Raw genomic sequence first — 24,456 nt, 5'->3', positions numbered from 1 at the left:
TGAGAAGGGTAGGGGGACTGGAGCTGAGAAGGGTAGGGGGACTGGAGCTGAGAAGGGTAGGGGGACTGGAGCTGAGAAGGGTAGGGGGACTGGAGCTGAGAAGGGTAGGGGGACTGGAGCTGAGAAGGGTAGGGGGACTGGAGCTGAGAAGGGTAGGGGGACTGGAGCTGAGAAGGGTAGACTGGCTGAGGATGGTAGGGCAACAGGAGCTGAGGATGGTAGGGCAACAGGAGCTGAGGATGGTAGGGCAACAGGAGCTGAGGATGGTAGGGCAACAGGAGCTGAGAAGGGTAGGGGGACAGGAGCTGAGAAGGGTAGGGGGACAGGAGCTGAGAAGGGTAGGGGGACAGGAGCTGAGAAGGGTAGGGGGACAGGAGCTGAGAAGGGTAGGGGGACAGGAGCTGAGAAGGGTAGGGGCACTGGAGCTGAGAAGGGTAGGGGGACTGGAGCTGAGAAGGGTAGGGGGACTGGAGCGGAGAGGGGTAGACTGGCTGAGGAAGGGGGACAGGGGCTGAGGAAGGTGGACAGGGGCCGTGGGGCCTCTAAAAAAAATTAAAATGTCCTGCAGCCAGGGAAGTCAGCCTCAGTGTAAAGGTGTAAATATGTCCTGATTTATATTGTCTGGGTTTAGTTTCTATTTAAATTCAGTGTTTGTTTAGGATATAAACTTAAGTGAATATGATATTTTCTTATTTACAGAGTATGGGTCAGAAGATATTGACATCCTTCCCAATGGATTGGCATTTATTAGTTCTGTAAGTATTAAAGCATTAACGTGTGTTCATTTAAGTTTGACTATGGTGAGGATAATGCAGGGAAAATGTATACTATTTTTATATGCGTAATCCATCAAAAGGGAACAATCTTTGCAATTCCAGAAAATGTAAATACATGTCCTTATGGAAAGTGTATTTTTGTAGCAATACACCATTAATCATTTTTGGAAAGTGAAAATAACCGGAAACCTCATGTCTCTTCTTACTTTGCACAAACAGGGAGTTGAATAAGATAGCCTGTACCAGTGGTTCCACATTTTTTTTTTTTTTTCAGTTAAGCACCCATTGACAGCCAATTTCTATAAATTGTACCCCTCATATTAATAAAATGTAATTACCGTATAACCGTATATACATATTTTTTGTGCTGAAAAATCCCCACTTGTCTTATACTCGAGTTAATGTCTGTATTATGGCAACTTAAATTGCCATAATACAGACCAGGACCACCGGGCTCATTACAAGGCCGACGGTCCTGTTGGGGGCTGGCAGGAAGCTGTAACTTACCTTTCCTGCAGCTCCTGTCAACTCCCTCCTCCTTCGCGACGGTCCGGTCAGCTCCCTCTGCAAGTCCCAGTGTAAGTCTCGCGAGAGCCGCGGGTTACCGTGGCAACGCTCCGCACTCATACTCACACACACTGCATTCATACACACACCAGGCATTCATTATATACACACACTGTAAATAAATATTCAATTAATATAATTTTTTTTAGGATCTAATTTTATTTAGAAATTTACCAGTAGCTGCTGCATTTCCCACCCTAGTCTTATACTCGAGTCAGTAAGTTTTCCAATTTTTTGAGGGTAAAATTAGGGTCCTCGGCTTATATTCGGGTCGGCTTATACTCGAGTATATTCTGTAATATAGTTGCCGATATTTCAAACGTATATGCTTTTTCTCTGCCCTAAGCTCCCCTGCTTCTCCTCTGCCCAAAGTTCCTTTTACGCTATCTGACCTCACATTTTTTTAATATAATACAATGTCTCACAAATAGAAAAACAGTAGTTCAACAATATTTCCACTGATATTTTTGTTTCTTTTGTTGAAATATAATTGTTTTAGAATTTGTCTGGATTATCAACTCCTTTAATGTATTTTTGTTTTCTCATCTTTCTTAGTAAAACAGTGAAACATTATTTTTCAAATTTACCCCACTTACCCTCTCGCCAGTCTCCCCCTCTAGATATTCTGAGACCGTGATAGCTCCTGCTTCCTACACCTATGGCTATAAGTACATATAAGGGGCCACTTTGTGGTATGATAAATTCTCAAGTTGACAAGTTTTGGCACTCACAACATCCTTCACAAACTGCGGCTGTGGGAACAAGGCATTATCTCACTCAAACCAACTTTAGCTTCATCGTGCAGTTTTGGTGCACAGCTCATACCCCTACAGTTAAATCATAGCCTCCATGGGGAAATGTTTTTTAAATTTTCAATCTGCTCCTACAGCACAGTGTGTTTACTTAAGAAGTTTTTTCCTCCTACTCTGTTAATTGAACTTTAATCACACACAAGAAGCTCTTGCAGTCTCTAGCAGGCTATTAATGGAGCAATAGATAGGAATTTCTAAATTAAAGAAACACTATAGTCACCCACACTACTTCATCCTAATGAAGTATTCTCGGTGCCGTTGTCCTTTAGTTTTAACACTGCAATGTTTATATTGTGGGGTTGGGTCTATTTCTGACAGCCACTAGAGGCGCTTCCTTCTCCACACAGAGTAAAACTTGGTCTGGAAAGCCAAGCAATACTTATAGCAGTATTTGATTGCAGGAGTGTGCCATTTTGCCGCACATGTGTTCTACAATCCAATTCATCATATGAGAAGCATTGGATTGCACAAGATCACGGGTGATTTCAGCATGCTTGCTGACTTCACCGGAGGCAGAGCTGGAGTCCTGACGCTGGAAATGGAGTGTGTAGTAGTTATTTTATTTGATTATTTACAGTGCAAATTAGGATGGGCATAAAGGAACCTATAGTGTAGAAATTAGTTTCGGGGCTATAGGTCCCTTTTAAACACACTGTGCAATAAGAAAAGGTAAAAAATAAAAACAATTGATTCTTTATCAGGAAGCATTTAAAAAGATTGTGTAAGTTACAGCCAGGGAAGGTGTGTCTAGAACTGAATGAACAAAGCAATTTAACTATTGAATGAGAATTAATCATTAAAACTGCAGGGGCATGATCTATACCCTCAATTAGAGTATCCTTTGATTATTTTTACACATGCTACCTACCCAGAAAGCTCTTCTAGCTAACTGTTAATCCTCACGTTAAAGGGACACTATAGTCACCAAAACAATGTTGGCGTAATGAAGTAGTTTTGGTGTATAGATCATTTCCCTGCAGTCTTACTACTCAGTTCTCTGCCATGTAGAAGTTTAATCACTTTGCTTATGCAGCCCTAGTCAAACCTCCCTGCGTGTGAATTACACAGCTTTCCTAAACAATTCCTGTAAAGAGTCATCTAATGTTTACACTTCCTTTATTGCAAGTTCAGTTTAATTTAGAATTGCTTATCTCCTGCTCTGTTAAAAGCTTGCTAGACCCTGCAGGAGCCTCCTGTATGTAAATAAAGTCAAATTTAGAGAGCAGAAGATAAAAACATTTATATTACGTTACATCTTGTATCTGATTGAAAATGAAACCATTTCTTTTTTCATGCAGCCTGTGTGACTCACAGCCAGGAGAGGTGTGGCTACGGCTGCATAAAAAGAACCAGAAGTGATTTAACTCCTAGATGGTAGAGAATTGAGCAGTGAGACTTCAGAGGCATAATATATACACACACACAATTGTTAATTAAGCTACAGTTGTTGTTTTTTTACTATAGTGTCCCTTTAAGTAACAATTTCATACTTTTTACATGTCTGTTCATTCAATTACACTAACACTGTCTTTCTCATTTTTAGTCTTTCACTAAAAATTTTAAAATGTGAAAAGCAGGAATGCCTTGCAGTGTTGTTGTTGTTGTTGTTGTTATTATGAAACAAATACTATAACAAATCCAAAACCCACACTAAAGTTCTATTTCTGTAATTTTAATTGTTCCTTGCAGACTGTGCAATATTGTCATGAACCACTCTTCAAATAAATTAAAATGCATGATGTATCTTTTATTTAATTTTTTTTAGGGCCTAAAATATCCTGGTATAAAAAGCTTGGCACCTGAAAAACCTGGAGAAATATTTCTGTGGGACCTTAATGAAGAAAATCTGCGTCCAAGCTCATTGCGTTTCAGCAGTGGGTTTGATATCTCCACATTTAGTCCCCATGGTATCAGTACTTACATTGATGAAAAAGGTAGGTTGCTCGTATTTAAAGTGTTACTCCAGCCACCGTGACCACTTCTGCTTCTGGAAATGGTCATGGCCAGCCCCTGCTTGCCAGATTGCTAATACGCAAAGTTTACATCAGCATTAGCAATATTCAATATATCTACATTTGTAGACCTTTATAGACTGAGCCCATGAGATGATGGGAGAAAACCGAGGGATGGTGCCGGCAGTCCAGTAGCCCCACAAAAATTAAAACAGCATGCAGTTGGATATGGTTGGATAGAGTGCAGCAAAGACAAAAGAAAACATTGCCAAAAAGAGGAACTTTGTAACTGAAAGAAAAAGCAAAAAATATTCATATGAAGATTTATGAAGAACACACTTATAATTCAAAAACTTTTTATTTAAATAAATGACCAAAAAACAAAATGAGACCATTTGCAAACTTGAAGAGGGTGAACGCTCTTTAAATAACTAAATTTCCTAATTAAAGGATCACTAGTCAGACTGTAGATCTGAAGGGAAACCGTGACAATGCAGAAGAAAGAGCACTCTACAGTTGTGAGTACTCAGACTACATCAGTTAAGACAAAGTCATATCGAAGATTTTAAAAATCCCAGTTAGACACTGCCTAGAAAAGGAAAATATGTCATTTTGTCTCTTTAAAAAAAAATCACTGGTGAGACCAAACCTTGACTATGCTGTGCAGGATTGCGCACATGTTCTAAAGAAGGATATCATGGCACTAGAAAAAGTGCAGAGACGAGCTACAAAATTGATAAAAGGAATGGAGCATTTTAGTTATGAAGCAAGGTTAACAAATGTAAATCTCTTTTGTTTGGAAAAACGGCACCTCAGAGAGAAGATGAAAGCCTTATACAAATATATTCAGGGCCAATACAAACTAGACTCGGGCACTAGAGAAATTTTCGTCATTCGGACTAAATAAAATTGGAGTTTTTGTGCAAAAATGATGGGAGTGAGCAGAAAGAAAGAAAAGGCACCGAAATAATGAGCCATTCGTGCATTTGGATGAAGTGTTCAACCTTTTGAATTACAGACAGTGTAATACAAACAAACGTACGCGACTTGCAAATAAACTAATGGCGCATTGAAGAATTTTGTTTGGCGCCCATTCGTTCGTTAGGCTCCTGGGGGACCACACTTTTTTAATTAAGTCAGCATTTAGGCATTAAAAAAAACAAAAACAAAAAACAATTACAAATAAAACGGTGACCAGCTGTTATCTATCCTGTAAATTGAGTTAATAGTATTGTAGCTGACAGTATTATGATTAATGTTAATTTTATGATTTTTTGTTGTTTTATTTTGGGTTTTTTTTTCTGCATGATTCCAATTGATTTTTGTTTTTTTTTATTGTCCTCTCAGATGACACGGTATACCTGTTTGTGGTTAATCACCCACATTATAAAACTACCATTGAAATATTTAAGTTTGAAGAAGAGGAAAATGTACTTAAGCACCTGAAAACGATTAAGCATGGCCTGCTACCGAAGTATTATACATTTTATTATTATTATTTATATAGCAGTGTATGTGTATATATACATATATAAATATAACTATATAACATATTCTACAGCTGAGTATATTGATCCTCCAGATACAAAATGAACTAGTAGTACACATTCGGGGCTTATTCATGAAACCTCAAACTGTAGTGAATAAAAAAAAACAAATTGGAAAATGTAGGCTAAAATAGCAAAACTGTGACTATAGTGAGTAGGAGTTATTTAATGTTTTAACGTGTATGGACATAAACGCATGATGTGAAGGGCTCTATTAAATTAATAATGTGCTCCCTTATAATCTTGGGGGGGGGGGGGGAGGAGTTCAGCTACTATAATGTGATCTATATTATACGGGTTTTCTTGAATAGCAAGCTGTCAGTTTGCTCCAAAACAGCCCAAGTCTTGCAATTATTATCTTTAAACCCAGCCCCATGTGCACATCTCTAGGTAGTGCTGGTAGCAATGTTGGAATTAATTCATAGTTTTTGTGCTCATTCTTCTGTGTTCTATTTGCCTCGTAGAGCCTACATTTCTTACAATACTGTGTCTGTCAATTAAAGGGCTACTCCAAGCATCATAACTTTAGCTCTCTGTAATAGTTATGCTGTGAGGAGTAACCTGGCACCATTTCCCGGTAAGGGAGCAAACTGTTTGCTAACATTTTGGCACTTACCTGGGACCCACCAGGTGCTGATGCAAATGACCATGGCTGACCAATTTTCAGCTTCTGTAGTGCTGTAGAATCCAGATACTGATCCTGTCACTCATTGATTGGAAAAGAAAACACTTTCTCACAGTAATTGTGAGTGACAGAGACTCGGGGCAAGTGTAATCACTGTCCTTATTCCTCAGAATCCCCCAGTCAACTCCTTCTTAAAAAAAAAAATAGCCCTTTGATCTAAACTTATCCTAACATTTTTTTTTTTTTTACCTCCCCCTCCATACTATACCAATTTTAAATGGTGGCCTGCTCTTCTGCATTAAAATGGGACACAGACACAACATTAAAAGTCCCACTTTTCAAAACTAAAATGGCTAGGTCCCACACTTGTCACTGTAATGCCATCAAAACATTCAAAGGTAAACACGACAGACATTTTATTGCTCGGTAGATCAAGCTAAACAAAATTTGGGAGGAAATGTCAAGTTATATCTGCATTTATAATAAAAACTGAATTTTTACTTGAAATTTTGTCGATATAAAGAGACTGGCTGCATTAAGAGTGCAAGTGTAAATCCTTCAGTGTATCTCATTTTAAATATATATATATACACACTTTTGTCTTTAAATTTTTAGGGTTAGTGAGAATTTTTGAGAATTTAAAGTGAATTTTAGTTTTAAGGCCTATAGAGACAAACAGTTCTGAATTCTTGTTTGGTTATTTTGACCTTAAATTCAAAATTCTCTTTTGATTTCACTGCAAATTTCCAACATTTCTCAGTTTAGTAAATAACCCTGTATGTGTTACCACTATTGATACTCCTCTTATCAAAATCTAACAACCATAAGCTTTGCAATGTTTTTGGTTTATGCCCTTTTATGGTGAAATATATATATAACCTGTATGATTTGGTATCCACTATCAAAACAAATTAATATATCTATTGTCATATATTTTTCCTAGCTGCACTAGTTAACTACAAATCATAATGGGAAAAAACTGAAAAATATTTCCTCTTCCACCCCCCTATTATTCCAGAAGCTAAATGATTAGTTAGATATTTCTAGAGGGTGTTCAAAGTGCAAAGTATTTAAAAAAAAAACACATTTGCAAATGCCGCTGGAAATTGTGATCCCCTTTTTTTCCTTTCTGTACCCCACCTCCCTTTTTTGTTTTGAAAAAGATCAATAAAAACTTTAAATATAAAAAAACAAAAAACAAACACGATTACCCACTAAATAAGTAAGAGGAATTAAACCTTTGAACAAAGACATAGCAAAAAAAAAAAATAGCTCTTGTCATGAAGGGGTTAATGTTTGTGAAACTTACACAGAAAAGCCCTATCAAGTTAAAGAAGATATTCCAACAATTAGGAGACTATAATTCTATTCTAATTAATTTTATCTTGTCCCATTATAAGGCGAAAGAAAGGTTTTGTTTTTTTTTGGGGGGGGGGGGGGGGGGGTGGTTTACCGTAAGAACAAAAGGATGTGGAATTCACTGCCTGAAGAAGTGGTTTTATCAGAGTCCGTACAGATGTTTAAATAGCAACTAGATGCATATTTGCAAAAACATAATATTCAATTATGTAATTTTTCAACTGTAGGGTAATAGCTTCTTGATTCGAGGAAAAATCTGACTGCCATTTGGGGGTCAAGAAGTATTTATTTTTTTTTAGTGCAAAATTGGAAGTGCTTGCAAAAAAACAGATGTGAGGACGGCTGAGCTTGATGGACACATGTCTCTTTCCAGCCTATGTAGCTATGTAATAATATGCTATAACATCTATTTCCAGCCTATGTAACTATGTAATAATATGCTATATAACATCTCTTTCCAGTCTATGTAACTATGTAACAATATGCTAAATATCCTCTCTTTCCAGTCTATGTAACTATGTAATAATATGCTATATAACCTCTCTTTCTAGTCTATGTAATAATGTGCTATATAAACTCTCTTTCCAGTCTATGTAACTATGTAATAATATGCTATAACATCTATTTCCAGCCTATGTAACTATGTAATAATATGCTATATAACATCTCTTTCCAGTCTATGTAACTATGTAACAATATGCTAAATATCCTCTCTTTCCAGTCTATGTAACTATGTAATAATATGCTATATAACCTCTCTTTCTAGTCTATGTAATAATGTGCTATATAAACTCTCTTTCCAGTCTATGTAACTATGTAATAATATACTATATAACATCTCTTTCCAGTCTATGTAACTATGTAACAATATGCTATATAACATCTCTTTCCAGTCTATGTAACTATGTAACAATATGCTAAATATCCTCTCTTTCCAGTCTATGTAACTATGTAATAATATGCTATATAACCTCTCTTTCTAGTCTATGTAATAATGTGCTATATAAACTCTCTTTCCAGTCTATGTAACTATGTAATAATATACTATATAACATCTCTTTCCAGTCTATGTAACTATGTAACAATATGCTATATAACATCTCTTTCCAGTCTATGTAACTATGTAATAATATGCTATATAACATCTCTTTCTAGTCTATGTAATAATGTGCTATATAAACTCTCTTTCCAGTCTATGTAACTATGTAACAATATGCTATATAACATCTCTTTCCAGTCTATGTAACTATGTAACAATATGCTAAATATCCTCTCTTTACAGTCTATGTAACTATGTAATAATATGCTATATAACATCTCTTTCTAGTCTATGTAATAATATGCTATATAACCTCTTTCTAGTCTATGTAATAATGTGCTATATAAACTCTCTTTCCAGTCTATGTAACTATGTAATAATATGCTATATAACAACTCTTTCTAGTCTGTTACTATGTAATAATATGCTATATAACCTCTCTTTCCAGTCTATGTAACTATGTAATAATATGCTATATAACCTCTCTTTCCAGTCTATGTAACTATGTAATAATATGCTATATAACCTCTCTTTCCAGTCTATGTAACTATGTAATAATATGCTATATAACCTCTCTTTCCAGTCTATGTAACTATGTAATAATATGCTATATAACATCTCTTTCCAGCCTATGTAACTATGTAATAATATGCTATATAACATCTCTTTCCAGCCTATGTGACTATGTAATAATATGCTATATAACATCTCTTTCCAGCCTATGTGACTATGTAATAATATGCTATATAAACTCTCTTTCCAGCCTATGTAACTATGTAATAATATGCCATATAACCTCTTTCCAGTCTATGTAACTATGTAATAATATGCTATATAAACTCTCTTTCCAGCCTATGTAACTATGTAATAATATGCTATATAACCTCTCTTTCCAGCCTATGTAACTATGTAATAATATGCTATATAACCTCTCTTTCCAGTCTATGTAACTATGTAATAATATGCTATATAACCTCTCTTTCCAGTCTATGTAACTATGTAATAATATGCTATATAACCTCTCTTTCCAGTCTATGTAACTATGTAATAATATGCTATATAACCTCTCTTTCCAGCCTATGTAACTATGTAATAATATGCTATATAACCTCTCTTTCCAGCCTATGTAACTATGTAATAATATGCTATATAACCTCTCTTTCCAGTCTATGTAACTATGTAATAATATGCTATATAACCTCTCTTTCCAGCCTATGTAACTATGTAATAATATGCTATATAACCTCTCTTTCCAGTCTATGTAACTATGTAATAATATGCTATATAACCTCTCTTTCCAGTCTATGTAACTATGCTATATAACAAGGGCTTGTGGGAGATTTCCTTTAACCAGTTTTCAATCGTCACAATATAGTGTCTGGTATCCTTTAATTAACCGCCCTTATTCATAGTTTTGGGAACAGGGCTGGGCACTGTATTCTCCTAAGTTGCCAACTGTGCATGCATGCATTTAGGCAGGGATTTTCTCAATGGGCACCTCCCCAATTATATATATGCGCTAGTTGGATTGGTATGGATTTGAAGTAAACAATTCCTCCTTTGATGTCAAATGTAAAGGGACAGTCTCACAGCTGGTGAAATTTTTACAAAACCTGTATGCAGGGAGTTAGGGTGCACATCGTTTAATAAAAAACGGATTACTCTAAAACATCGTATTTTTCCTTGCAGTGTTAACAATATTGTGCCTCTGGGACCTGAGAGCTTTTATGCCACCAACGATTATTATTTCTCAGATTTTACCATGAGACACCTGGAATTGTTCTTCGGGTTAGGATGGTCAGACGTGGTTTACTACAGCCCCAGTGAAGTGAGACAAGTGGCCTCTGGATTCTATAGTGCGAATGGAATCGCCATGTCAACTGATAAAAAGTAATGTATATAGTATTCAACCATTTGGATCTGGAAACTGTGTAAGGCGAACCATGAATGTACACTGCAATATATGAAGAAAAAGGTGGCCCATGAGATTATCACATATCAAGAGGACAGAAAGGAGGCAACCCTAAGTAGTAGGAACAAAGAAAGAGAAGAGAAAGGAATCTGTCCCTGGAATTAAAAATCTGGAAGATACTTTAATAATACATATCAAAAGACGTTTCCTAAGGTAAACTACCTCTAACACTGTAATATAGTATAGACTGACCGTCTGATTGAGACAGACAGCATAACCAACATAGGATGCTTAGAGCGTTTACATAGGGGATAAGGGGAGTGAGGGAGGACACAAAACAGAAAATAGTAAATTGCAAAGTAAAGGTTTAAATTGCAAAAATGTTGTAAATAATCCGGAGTAAATAAGGTGGTCAGAATCGAAATATGTAACAAAGCTAATTAAGACCGTATAAAACAAAGAAAAACTGAGAAAAGTGATTCCGTGTATCTAGATCCTCACACTATGAAACTCAATGATATCAAGTATAATATCATAGGGCTATGTGCAAAAGAAGTAACAGAAATTGTTACAATAGGCTTAGTAAAGCTAACTTTCTGATTCCAGACCGCTCGGATTCGCTACAAATGTGTATCAAAGTATATTAACCTGATCTTTAGTAAGGATGTATCATGATATCAATTCCTATACGAGTGGATACAACACAGTATAGACCTGCCAAAGAATAAAGTTAGCAGAATAAATCGTAGCAACTAGTCCTATTGAAGCATATCAGGTCAATGGGTCCGTTGTAGTAAAATAGACTGAGTACCTTGTTTTCCAAAAAAGTACCGTGCTGGACTAACAGGGATCATGCACAGATAATATCATCCAGTGAGCTAACGGCACTAAGTGCCAGGATATGACTAGGTAGTAGAGCTGGTAATTATCAAAAGATAAAGATACATAGGGTGGAATAGTTCCTTCATGGGCACCAATTATAGTAAAGAAGGAATACAGATAGAACAAAAATACAGCAAACAAGTTGATAGCAAAAGATAACAAATACTGTAAATTAGCTAAGTGAGTAGATACCCTGGTCGGTAAATTGCTTCCCAATATACTTTGGTCGGTATATTATTTGCCAGTAATTCTAAATGGCTAACGATCAGCCGGAATCAAAATGTCTTACCCGGTCAGTGTGTTACTTCCCAGTATATCGTGATCGGTATACTGCTTACCATTACTCCTAAATGGCTCCAGATCAGCCGAAGTAAACTTCGTATATAAGTACTGAAAACGATTTATAAGATTTTGAGGGAATAAAGTTTAAGACCGCAACAGAATTATGCTGGGGGATGCAGGGATCCAAGTGACGATGTCAGGAAGGTGTTGGTGCAGTGTCGAGCCCGACGCGCGTTTCGTCCGATTTAGAGGCTCGTCAGGGGGAAATGACTCCCTCCAGTGGTTAGATTAAATATCCCGCCCTTCGGCCTGATTGGTCCATTTTTGGCCAAGAGGTGAGTAAGAATACGGTGGCTTGGTGAGGTCAAAATGTATAGCGCAAAGTTCTTTATCTATTGATGAGCTTTGCAGACAAAAGCAAACCACAACTCTAAGTTAATATATTCATACATAGAATATATAATGTACAGTCCATGATCATGGTAATAGACCATAGAGAATGAGGTAAAGAATAATAATAAATAGGTTTGAAAAACCTTCTTTTAATAGGGATATGAATATAGATCAATAGTAGTTGTCTCATAGTAATTAAAAATACTGGTAGTAGTAGTGTATATAAATGGTGGCACGGATTCTAATGCCACTAGTGTGATACAAAAATAATAATAGTTGTCTCCTTTTAGTTAGTATTAAATAGTATAAATATGAGTGTATGTCGACAAGACTGCTTAAAGAATTTACCAATATAGAGAGAGAGTCTCGTTGCATTAATTCAAAGCACTTATCAACTAGATATTAGTGAGTAGCAGTATTTTCAAGTGCATATCACTAGCGTCTTTAATTGTCATGTGCATAGTCTGTGACTGGATTATAATGTCACTGATATGCTCTGATGAGTCTTTTTTGCCACTTTTTACTATAGATGGGCACAAATCCGTATGTCTTGTTACCATCAGGCTACCGATGTATATATTTGGCGTATAGTTGAATTCTTCATTTAAGCCTCGAGGAGCTAAAGTCTTAAAAGTGAAAATCCAATGAGATCCCTTCTGTAGAAAGGTTTTGTTGAAATTGCCTTTTCTTGGGTTAGGTAGCAATTTCTCGATGGCCTGAAATCGTAGGTTATCAGATTTGCTGTCATGAAAATTAAGAATATGTCTTGCTACTGGGGTAGGAGTAACGGTGTTGTTAATGGAGTTGATGTGCTGTAAAATCCTACGTCTGAATTGTTGGAAAGTTTTACCAATATATTGGGCTCCACAGCTGCAAGTGATCAAGTAGATGAGTTTGATATGTGTTTGAGTGGAGATGGCTGACTTTGAGGGTGAGATGTATTGACAGGCCTTACAATGGCCACATTTGAAAGTTCCCTTGAGACCAGATAACCAGTTCGTTGGTGGTAAGGGAGATGGGAGATGGCTATGGACTAATTGATCTTGGAGGTTGGTTGGTCTACGTGCTGTTAGAGGTGGATAACTTGGTAGTATCTTTTGGAGCACTGGATAATGTAGAAGGATTGGCCAGTTCCTTTTCAGGATAGTGGCCATGTTTTCCCAACCTTGATCAAACGTGGCAATGCAGCGGGGGGCCTTTGACTGTTACGGTCTTGTGAAATGAAGGCTAGTGTGTCTGTCGATATCACATACTCGATTAAAAGCCTGTTTGAGAACACGATTTGGGTATCCCAGTTCTTTAAAGCGGGATTTTAGAATTTTGCATTCATTATAAAAAGTCTGATCCTGTGAACAATTTCATCTCGCCCTAAGATATTGTCTATAGGAGATAGAAGCTTTTAAATCGATAAGGATGATGACTCGTCCAGTGTAGCAAGCTGTTAGTGGAGGTCTCCTTCCTAAATAATTCGGTCTGGATGGTACCGTCGTGTTCCAACAGGATCTTCAGATCTAAAAACACTAGTTCATGTTCATCGATAACATATGTCAACTTTAAGTTGATGTCATTGTCATTGAGCATTTTTACAAAGTCTTCAAACATGGGGACGGAGCCTGTCCATAGGAGCAGCATGTCATCAATGTATCTGTACCAGCTCAAGATGTACTCATGAAAGCGGCTGAACCTAGTGGTAGTGACGATATGCTGCTCCCACCATCCTAGGAACAGATTGGCATATGTGGGTGCACAGGCCGTCCCATAGCGGTGCCAGAAATCTGAAGATAGTAGAAATCATTAAACAAAAAATAATTATGTGTCAAGATGAACTCAAGAGAGGCTAGAATAAAGTCCTTTTGTAAGTTGTTATACGAGGTGTTATCAAGGAAAAATCTACATGCCCTCAGACCCATATGGTGGGATATGTTGGTGTAAAGGGAGACCACATCCAAACTTGCTAGTTGAGTGTATGGTGGGACAGTCATGTCCTGCAATGTAAGATGTAGGATCTTTTCCACAAACTTGCTCAAGGATTCTGTAAGACAGTTGTTGCCAGAAACGATGGGTCTACCGGGGGGGGGGGGGTCGAGTGCCCTTATGTATTTTTGGTAGACAGTAAAATGTTGCAATGGTTGGAGTTTTATTTGGTAATAGAATAAAGACGCTAGTGACATGCACCCGAAAATACTGCTACTCACTAATATTTAGTTGATAAGTGCTTTGAATTAATGCAACAAGACTCTATCTCTATATTGGTAAATTCTTTAAGCAGTCTTGTCGACATACATTCATATTTATACTATTTAATACTTACTAAAAGGTGACAACTATTATTATTTTTGTATCACACTAGTGGCATTAGAATCCGTGCCACCATTTATATACACTACTACTACCAGTATTTTTAATTACTATGAGACAACTACTATTGATCTATATTCATATCCCTATTAAAAGAAGGTTTTTCAAACCTATTTATTATTATTCTTTACCTCATTCTCTATGGTCTATTACCATGATCATGGACTGTACATTATATATTCTATGTATGAATATATTAACTTAGAGTTGTGGTTTGCTTTTGTCTGCAAAGCTCATCAATAGATAAAGAACTTTGCGCTACACATTTTGACCTCACCAAGCCACCGTATTCTTACTCACCTCTTGGCCAAAAATGGACCAATCAGGCCGAAGGGCGGGATATTTAATATAACCACTGGAGGGAGTCATTTCCCCCTGACGAGCCTCTAAATCGGACGAAACGCGCGTCGGGCTCGACACTGCACCAACACCTTCCTGACATCGTCACTTGGATCCCTGCATCCCCCAGGATAATTCTGTTGCGGTCTTAAACTTTATTCCCTCAAAATCTTATAAATCGTTTTCAGTACTTATATACGAAGTTTACTTCGGCTGATCTGGAGCCATTTAGGAGTTATGGTAAGCAGTATACCGATCACGATATACTGGGAAGTAACACACTGACCGGGTAAGACATTTTGATTTCGGCTGATCGTTAGCCATTTAGAATTACTGGCAAATAATATACCGACCAAAGTATATTGGGAAGCAATTTACCGACCAGGGTATCTACTCACTTAGCTAATTTACAGTATTTGTTATCTTTTGCTATCAACTTGTTTGCTGTATTTTTGTTCTATCTGTATTCCTTCTTTACTATAATTGGTGCCCATGAAGGAACTATTCCACCCTATGTATCTTTATCTTTTGATAATTACCAGCTCTACTACCTAGTCATATCCTGGCACTTAGTGCCGTTAGCTCACTGGATGATATTATCTGTGCATGATCCCTGTTAGTCCAGCACGGTACTTTTTTGGAAAACAAGGTACTCAGTCTATTTTACTACAACGGACCCATTGACCTGATATGCTTCAATAGGACTAGTTGCTACGATTTATTCTGCTAACTTTATTCTTTGGCAGGTCTATACTGTGTTGTATCCACTCGTATAGGAATTGATATCATGATACATCCTTACTAAAGATCAGGTCAATATACTTTGATACACATTTGTAGCGAATCCGAGCGGTCTGGAATCAGAAAGTTAGTTTTACTTGGCCTATTGTAACAATTTCTGTTACTCCTTTTGCACATAGCCCTAGGATATTATACTTGATATCATTGAGCTTCATAGTGTGTGGATCTAGATACAGGGAATCACTTTTCTCCGGTTTTCTTTGTTTTATACGGTCTTAATTAGCTTTGTTACATATTTCGATTCTGGAGATTGTTACCACCTTATTTACTCCAGATTATTTACGACATTTTTGCAATTTAAACCTTTACTTTGCAATTTACTATTTTCTGTTTTTGTGTCCTCCCTCACTCCCCTTATCCCCTATGTAAACACTCTAAGCATCCTATGTTGGTTATTCTGTCTGTCTCAATCAGACGGTCAGTCTATACTATATTACAGTGTTAGAGGTAGTTTACCTTAGGAAACGTCTTTTGATATGTATTATTAAAGCATCTTCCAGATTTTTAATTCCAGGGACAGATTTCTTTCTCTTCTCTTTCTTTGTACACTGCAATATAGTCAATATTATGTAGAACAGATTACTATGTACAATAGTGATGGTTTGTTGCCAAAATAATTATACTTAAAACAAAATAAACTGCAACACTAGATTATTCACTGTGGTGTATTAACAAACTATATAAATTATGTAAGCATAGAGATATAAACTCTGGTCCGTCTACTTTAACAAATATTTATTCAGAGACAAAACAACAACAACATACAAATAATGACACACGATCTAACTAACTGATAATAACAATTAAACCGTATAAAGTCATCAGATCCCACTCGTAGTTCACCATAATACAAATTAGCCTGTGTCTGCTCAGTAGCACAGCCAAGAAAGAACAGGGAGGAATGGAGATAGGGGAAGTTGTTATCTCTATCCTGACTTGTAAAGGTATTGAATTACCTAATTACCATATCCAAGGGTAAAGCTTATCCCCCTGTCTTGGTCACATGACCCCTGGTCACCATATTAGTTTGATGACAAAATGTCACCACATTCCCTCACTTTTTCTTCTCTTATGTTGAGCACATCTAAAAATAATAATATATCCCTTTTATCTATCTAAACTATGAGATCTGAAGTAGGAAAGTGGTGGTGGTGGGAAGGGGGGGGGGGCGGGGAGACACAGGAATTATAGTAAGTGAGATGTGCAAGGTAAAAGAAAAGTCAAATAGGGGTTGCATCACCCCACAGTCCCCCACTTTTTCTTCTTCTATGTTGCCCCGTTATTTAGTTATCCCTCTAGTACAGGAGAACCTAGTGGGAGCACAAACCTGATATATACAGGAGAAATTCAACCCACTGTCCCTCCGGAATAGTTCCCTCAGTGACATAAGTCCTCCTGTACTTTCCTATGGCTGTCAAGTCACATATTATACAAAGTGTCGGAAAGCATTAGTATATAGTTGATAGAATTTAGATGATTGTGTGTGATACTTTACACCTTGGAGGAATAGAAATATTACTAGAATGTAGACTCTAATCTTTTTAAACTGTCTCCCTTATTTGCAGTATTTTCTGGCCGTATTGCCTGTTTCCCCATCCCTACTGTGATACAGCTTATACTTATCCATCCTGTAACAAGGATCCACCACAATCTTCTGTTGACACACATCTTCATCCTAATACAGCTTTTCTTTGCTCTGTGGGAACACTATATCTCATCATTAGAAATGTAAAGCTATACGGGAGTCTAGAATTCTGAGAGAAAGAACAAAAGAAAAGAAAAACAAACATACATACAGATGTAGAAAACAACAACAAAAACATTATGGGAGTTAATTGCTGGGACCCCCCAAATGACCAGTCTTTCCCTCCTCTCTCATCTGTTCCCTAAGCTATTTTACATCTGCCTCCAATCTCTGTCTGTCTCCTCAGGTCCCAGTATTCTCGATTCTCTTCTTTATTCCTCAAATCATCCAAATTTTGTCTATTGGTCTGATGCTCATCCCATCTATGGTTCCTTCTCCAATTATTCTCCCAATAACTTTTTCTGTGATTTTCCCAGTTATTATCTCTCCTTTTTAGCCTCTCCCATTTATTATTATTCAGATTATTGTTGATTGCCTGAGGCTCCTCCCTCTATTTCTCCAATAATCTCCCATTACATTTCTCCCTTTAGCACTCTTCCTATCACTATGGTCCCTCTGTGGATCTCTCCATCTTTTGTCAAAATTCTGTTTTGGTCTCCAGTTCTCATTATCCCTCTTGTTCTGGGGTACATCCCACCTCTGGTTTCTCCATTTACCATCTATATCTCTACCAGAGTCGACCTTTAATGTTCTTACGGCTGAAACAGAGCAGGTCTGTTCTGTAAAAGCATGTTTGATCCACCACTTGTCAACTCTAGTTAATACCATTTCTAAGTCTGTTGGTGTTGGCTCAAAAAGCCTGACAAATTATTGAACTCCCAGGGAAGGGCTTCCATTACTTTAGTTATGTGTTCTGGTGAACCCAACATCATAGGGTGCTGTGGCTGGCGCAATGTAGACCAGAACAATAACCGTTGGGCTACCTCTCAAGGACCATCAGTTGGCCTCATGGTAATATTCGCTATTTCTTTCTCTATGATGAGTAGATAGAAATTAGTTACATATCACCCCCATCTCCTCGGTAAATAAAGGGTTATTTACTTGCCTGATCAAAGCGCCGATGTCCCTCTGTGCTCGGTCGAAGCTCCTCCTCCTCCATCCTACGACAAGTGGGCTCTAATGTGCATGTGCGGCAAATCTAACGCTGGGTGACCTCATGCAGATACTGAGCTGAAGTGGTCAGGATGCCTACAGTGTCCTTTTAGCTGGTGTTTAGTTCCTAGACTCTAATTCTCTTTTTGTCCTTTGTGCTTCCCTAAAGGTTCATTTATGTTGCTGATATCTTTGGTCATACAATTACTGTTTTGGAAAAACAAGCAGACTGGTCCCTGTCTCCAGTGAAGGTGATATGTTTTTCATCACTAATATATCCTAATGTAGTGATAATACACAGAATAAAAGTAAATAGTAATGACTTTTATAGTGCTTTTTCTTTACATCACAAAATAAAAGTATGTTTTAATCTCTAAATAGTTCTCTAGGATTGTAGATTTCATCTTTAGTTTAATTGAATTCTTCTGGAGGGGAAGAGAATAGACGTTTGGCCAGATTTGCTAAACCATGTTTTTAAAATCTCTTGTGCGTCACCCAGATGGTTTTGAGCATCACACTTCAAATTGCATTACAGGATCTATTCCCTGAACCTGGAATAATGGGGAATTCACAAAAGAATTGCTAATTTCATTTTGAATTAGATAAATTGTAATATAGCTGACATATTGTTAATATGGATGATTTGGTCTAAACTGTCCAATTCCCACACTCCAGTTCCCAGTTTAGTGAATAAGCCCCCAATAAAACAAAATTAACCCTCTGAGAACAATAACAACTTCATAATAATTAAGTTGTTATGGTGCCAGAGGTCCCTAGTGCTGACTTACCATCAAGGAAGAAACTGTTCATAAATCTTTTCTCAAGCTATATTGTAAATTAGAAGTTACAGATAGGCTGAGAGCATCAGGTGACGCCACACCACAACCCTTTACATACCCTATAAGACAAACCGTTTCTTCTACACAATTGCAATCCCACAAACAACCTCCAAACACATACAACACCACAGAGAGGTGCAGATTGAGTCTCCCGTGCTCCCTTCCTCAACAGAAGCTTGCACAGGCCTGGTGCGGGAGAGCTTTGTTCTCTTTACCGGGCCTGCCAGCGACTGAAGCTGTATAGCGATACTTAAAATAATCTTCCTATCCATATACACACAGAATATAGGACACAAGCAGTAACAAAAACTGTCCGATATTCTGAAAAATACTGTATATACACAGATACACAATTTATCCGTGTTCACTGTAACAGTTCTCTTTCTCCCCTTTAACTGTTAGCACTTTCACAAAGTTGTTTTGGAGTTATAGACTTTTTTTTTTTTTATTCCTCTCATTCTATCATTATTTATTTCTGACAATATGGAGTATAGTATCGATGGTATCTATGAGCTCCTAGCTGTAACTCTGAATTTAATTCTATTTGTTGTTCTATTCAGAAATGCTTTAGATTTGTTGTTTTTTTTTATTAATCTTTATTTTTACTTCATTTTTATATAAGGTTCTGCAATTAGATACACTTTTGGACAACTTAGTTGTAGACCCACATACAGGGGATATTTGGACAGCTGGACACCCAGATGGCAAAAAATTAATATTTTACAATCCTGATGATCTACCTGGATCTGAGGTCAGTGTACACAAACTAATATGGAATAACTTACCCCATCTTAGAAAATAAAATGACAAAACTGTCAATTCTGCCCTAAAAATCATGTTTGTGCAGGAGTGAACACTGTAACATTTACCCAAATAATTGTTGTATAGCAATGTTCCTTGGACTGAAACAGCTACAGTATTTTTATACTGTTTTGGTGTGTAGGTTCTGCACAGTATCAACAAATCTTACTATGGTTTAACCTCATATCATGCTGTTATACATTCCTAACACGCAAAGGTATAATCGTCTTGAAATGGACTCCAGAGAAGAAAAGTGGAAATGGGGGTTGCGGTGCCACAGAGCAATATCTGTCTGTCTAAACCAGTGGTGCCCAACCTTTTTTGAACCAAGATCTACTTTTAAAGTTGCCAGCCTGTGGAGATCTACCAGTTCACATAGGAAGCCATGTCCAATGCCTATCAGTGCATTTAGCATGCACATAATAAACAGAAAACCCATTCAGATATCATAAAAAGTAGTTTGTGAGTTGCAAAGCTGTGGCAATAAATGTATTTCCCTACCTCAGTGGGACTTCTGGCATTGGGAGGAGGCAGCTAGTTTCTCGTAGTCAGGGCAGTAGGAGCTGGTACCAAGCCTTAGGCAGACCACAAGGTGAATGTTTGTCATTATGGATCTGTACTTTGAATTTATGATTTTCATGTGAGAGAAAGCAGTCACACACAAATAAGTTGATCCAAAAAGTGCAGTCAAGTTCAAGGCACATCTTCCGAGGTTGGGCACTTTAGTGAGCACTTCCTTTCAGGACGGCCAGGTACAGGAAACAGAAGTTACTGTACCACGGTGCGCACTGCTCTGCTCGGCCACGCTACACAGAGTGCCTGGCAGGAGGGAGCACTGTGCGCCCACCTCCTGCCGTCGCGATCGACTGAGAATCAGCCCACGATCGACCGGTCGATTGAGATCGACTGGTTGGGCACCCCAGGTCTACACTATATGGCCAATAATATGTGGACACCCCTAGTAATTGAGCTCAGTGACTTTTAAACATGACAGTGTCATAAGATGTCCCGTTTGCAAAAAGTTAATTTGTGAAACTTCTACAATACTAGATCTGCTCTGGGTAACTGTAAATACAATCATTGTAATGGGGATGCACATAGAACAGCCCAGCCACAAAGTGGTAGACCATGCATACGCACAAAGAGGGAATGCTGAGTGCTGAAGTATGCAGTGTGTAAAAATCTCCTATCCTCTGTTGCATCACTTATTACAGAGTTCCAAACTATCTCTGGAAGAAACAGCACAAGAGTTGTGCATCATTAATTGGGTTTCCATATCAAATCAGCTTTGTGTAAGCCACACATCAACATACACAATGCCAAGAATCATCTGGACTCAGGAATGGTGGAAATATATCCACTGGAGCAATGAGTGTCTATTGTAAAGTTTGGTGTAGTGGTTTGGGGTTGTGTTTTAGGGATTGGGCAATAAAGGATCATTTTATTGCTGCAGGTTACAAAGACATTTTGGACAATTGTATGTGTACAACCTTGTGGTAACAGTGACTGTGCCCTTGAGCACACGGTCCATGAAGACATGGTTTGATGAGTTTGAGGTTAAGGAACTTGAATTGCCTGCACAAGTCCCCTGACCTCAACCCCATTGAACCCTTGTGAGACACCAAAATATTGTGGAAACTTTTTGAAACAAAGTGTCAGCTGTTATAGACACAATGGTGAGGGTCTAGCAATTTATTAATGCCCCTGGATTTCTAATGGGATGTCCATTTGCTATTGTCTGTCTCTCTCTATTCCAACCCTTCAAAAAGGTTGACCTTTGTACTATTTCACGTACTACATGTCTTATGGTTTAATACTTTGTGTGGATGTGGGATAGGAAGAATGCATGTTCAGGGACAGATATTTTGCATCACACTAGCTTGGCTCCCAGCTAGTGTGAGTTTAATGAAGCTATCTTGGCACAGTGTTTATTTTATAGGGTATGTTTGGGGTTAAAAAAGCAAAACGCGGAGGGGCGGAGCCTAACCTTCCATGGAGTAAGACGTGTGCTCTCCTAGCTCTCTTACCCCGGGCATACAATCCGCATCCATCAGCCTCCACAAAGGTGCATCTCACCCCCAAAACTTAACGCAGACCTACAGCAACCCCATCACCACACATTCAGATGGGGGGAACGAAAAAAAGAAAAGAATCCACACCGTCAGTGGCCACGATGTTCCGCGCCAAAGAAGACAAGCAGCCATCTTGGGCCCAGAGCCAGGCAGACACAGGCTCGGACTCTGAAGAGAGTGACAGGGAATCTACAGACACATCACCTCTTACTAAAGATGATCTCCGAAGAATGCTCAGAGAAACATCGGCCGACATCAAGGCCTACACAACGGCAGCACTCGAAAAACAAATATCAGGCCTCAAAGAAGACATAGAGGCGCTGACCTCTCGCACAGGCACCACTGAACGCCTCATAAAAGAAACCCAAATACAAACAACCACCCACGGCAGAGAACTGGAGAATCTGTCGGACAGGGTACGTTTTCTGGAGGATGGCCTAGAGGACTTAAATAATAGATCCCGCAGGCAAAACATACGCATACGGGGCCTACCGGAAACCGTCTTACCGGACGCCATACTGCCAACCATTACAGCAGTATTCCACTCCCTCCTGCCTGACACCCCAGAACACGACATATACATAGAAAGAGCACACCGAGCGCTGAGGCCGCCGACATTCAACCCCAATATCCCCAGGGATATCATCGTGAAACTCCTTCACTTCCCAATTAAAGAAAAGCTAATGAACGCAGCCAGAAACCGCCCGCCTCTATATCAAGGGCAACAGCTTCATTTCTATCAAGATCTGGCGCCTACGACACTGAGGAAACGCAGAGAACTAAAACCCCTCACCACCGCGCTAATTGAATCCGGGTGGCGCTATATGTGGGGGCACCCTTTCAAGCTGACAGCTAAAAAGGGAGACCAAACCTTCACCCTCCATCAAGTCACCGACATGCAGGATTTTGCAGCGCATCTGGGAATCCCCTTGCGGTATCCACCGGCCGACTCCAACCGTGCCACTCCAGGAGACAACAGCCGTAAAGAAGGACCCCGCTCCAACACAAGCCGCATGCAGACCAAGAGGAAAACACCATCGGTCCCCCAGGAGCAAACCCAGACAGACACTTGAACGGTACCATGAACAGCTGCCAGAACCACATCGGCGGACCCACAAAGAGCGGAAAGTTCCACTCCGTGAACGTGGTCCAAGGACACTGTTCCTCCGGTAGTATGCACTACGAACTGTCACACCCTAGTTAAGATTAACGTTTCTGTTTGACATGCAAGTTTATTACAATGTTATATTTATTTGCCATGCCATGACACCCCAGAGCACTATAACTGCCCCTCATTAGGCCTAGACCTCGCAGGCCTCAGTCCCAAGCCTATAATAATGTCGCACGAGTGCGAGGGACAACATACATACCCCACACACCCCGGACCCCAACCGGGTCGGGGAGCTACATAATTGCCTCCCAACCACACAAAACGACCACACCGGGGCACGACAGGCCACAAGGCAAAGTAGAAGGCCTTCTTGGCCTCCCCAAGACCCATCACCCTAGCTCAATATCTGCCCAACCCACTTAAGTGTATCTAGAGACGCGACACACCAGCGCGCAGTCTCTCTCCCCTCACCACATCACCAGCGAGATGCTGCCCTTTTTATGCCCCACTTGTGGATGTCCCCACTCCTCATCCTCCGACCCTACTCGGCGGGGGGGGGTGGGGGGAGAGATGGGGAGAGGGAAGGGTTGGGAAACGCCACAAAGACCCAGAGGTCTCACAGTGCCTCGTTCTCAGACCAGGCCGGACCGAATGAGCTAAAGAGCACCCAGGGGGGAAGGCAAGGTTCGATACCCGGAACCCACACTGAAAGGCAGACACGCAGGGGGCATATTTAATATGTACAACTTCGAAACTGGGCCAAAAGTAAGGCAGAACAACAACTAAGGCCTTACCGGTGACACCCTTACAGAAGGAAAGGGCGTAGCGCCCACAGATTTAACCGGGGGGGAAAGCAAGAAAAAACTAGCGGTAACATTTTAGTAACAAACCCCAGGGGAGGAACACTATTTCACAAAAAGAGGTTTGATTAATGCAGAATGTGTCCCACCCCAAGGTACTACTTATATGCTTATTTCTATTTTTTACCAGAACCGCACACCTTACCCCTCTTCTTTGCATTATATCGTTAGGGGTGTTTTGAACCGTCATTTACTTTGAAGTGCAGTTGTGTGACAAACTATAGCGCCTCACTGATATCCAAACTATACTTAGTTACATAGCGCCTCTCTGCATGTGTATATGTATTTATCAGAATGTATCCCATTGCCTGACAGAAGAGGCTCCCTAACCTCACTAGAAACACCCCCGCACGACGACATCACGACAACGACCCCCCCTATGCCCCACAACC

General features: G+C 39.0%; 1 protein-coding gene across 1 annotated transcript in view; it reads left to right on the top strand.

Moving 5' to 3' along the window:
• The window catches only part of LOC134608970 (serum paraoxonase/arylesterase 2-like), a 65,051-nt gene that overhangs the window by 29,485 nt on the left and 11,110 nt on the right, over positions 1-24,456 (top strand). Inside the window, exons 3-8 of the mRNA XM_063452272.1 lie at positions 700-755; positions 3,921-4,089; positions 5,455-5,581; positions 10,367-10,567; positions 18,551-18,632; positions 19,843-19,971. Coding sequence (XP_063308342.1) covers positions 700-755; positions 3,921-4,089; positions 5,455-5,581; positions 10,367-10,567; positions 18,551-18,632; positions 19,843-19,971 — 764 coding nt within the window. The remainder of the gene's footprint in view (positions 1-699; positions 756-3,920; positions 4,090-5,454; positions 5,582-10,366; positions 10,568-18,550; positions 18,633-19,842; positions 19,972-24,456) is intronic.

This window comes from Pelobates fuscus, chromosome 4 (genome assembly GCF_036172605.1).
Source record: "Pelobates fuscus isolate aPelFus1 chromosome 4, aPelFus1.pri, whole genome shotgun sequence".
NCBI lineage: Eukaryota > Metazoa > Chordata > Amphibia > Anura > Pelobatidae > Pelobates > Pelobates fuscus.
Note: the sequence above shows the minus strand (reverse complement) of the source record. Positions and strands in the feature narration are given on the sequence as shown.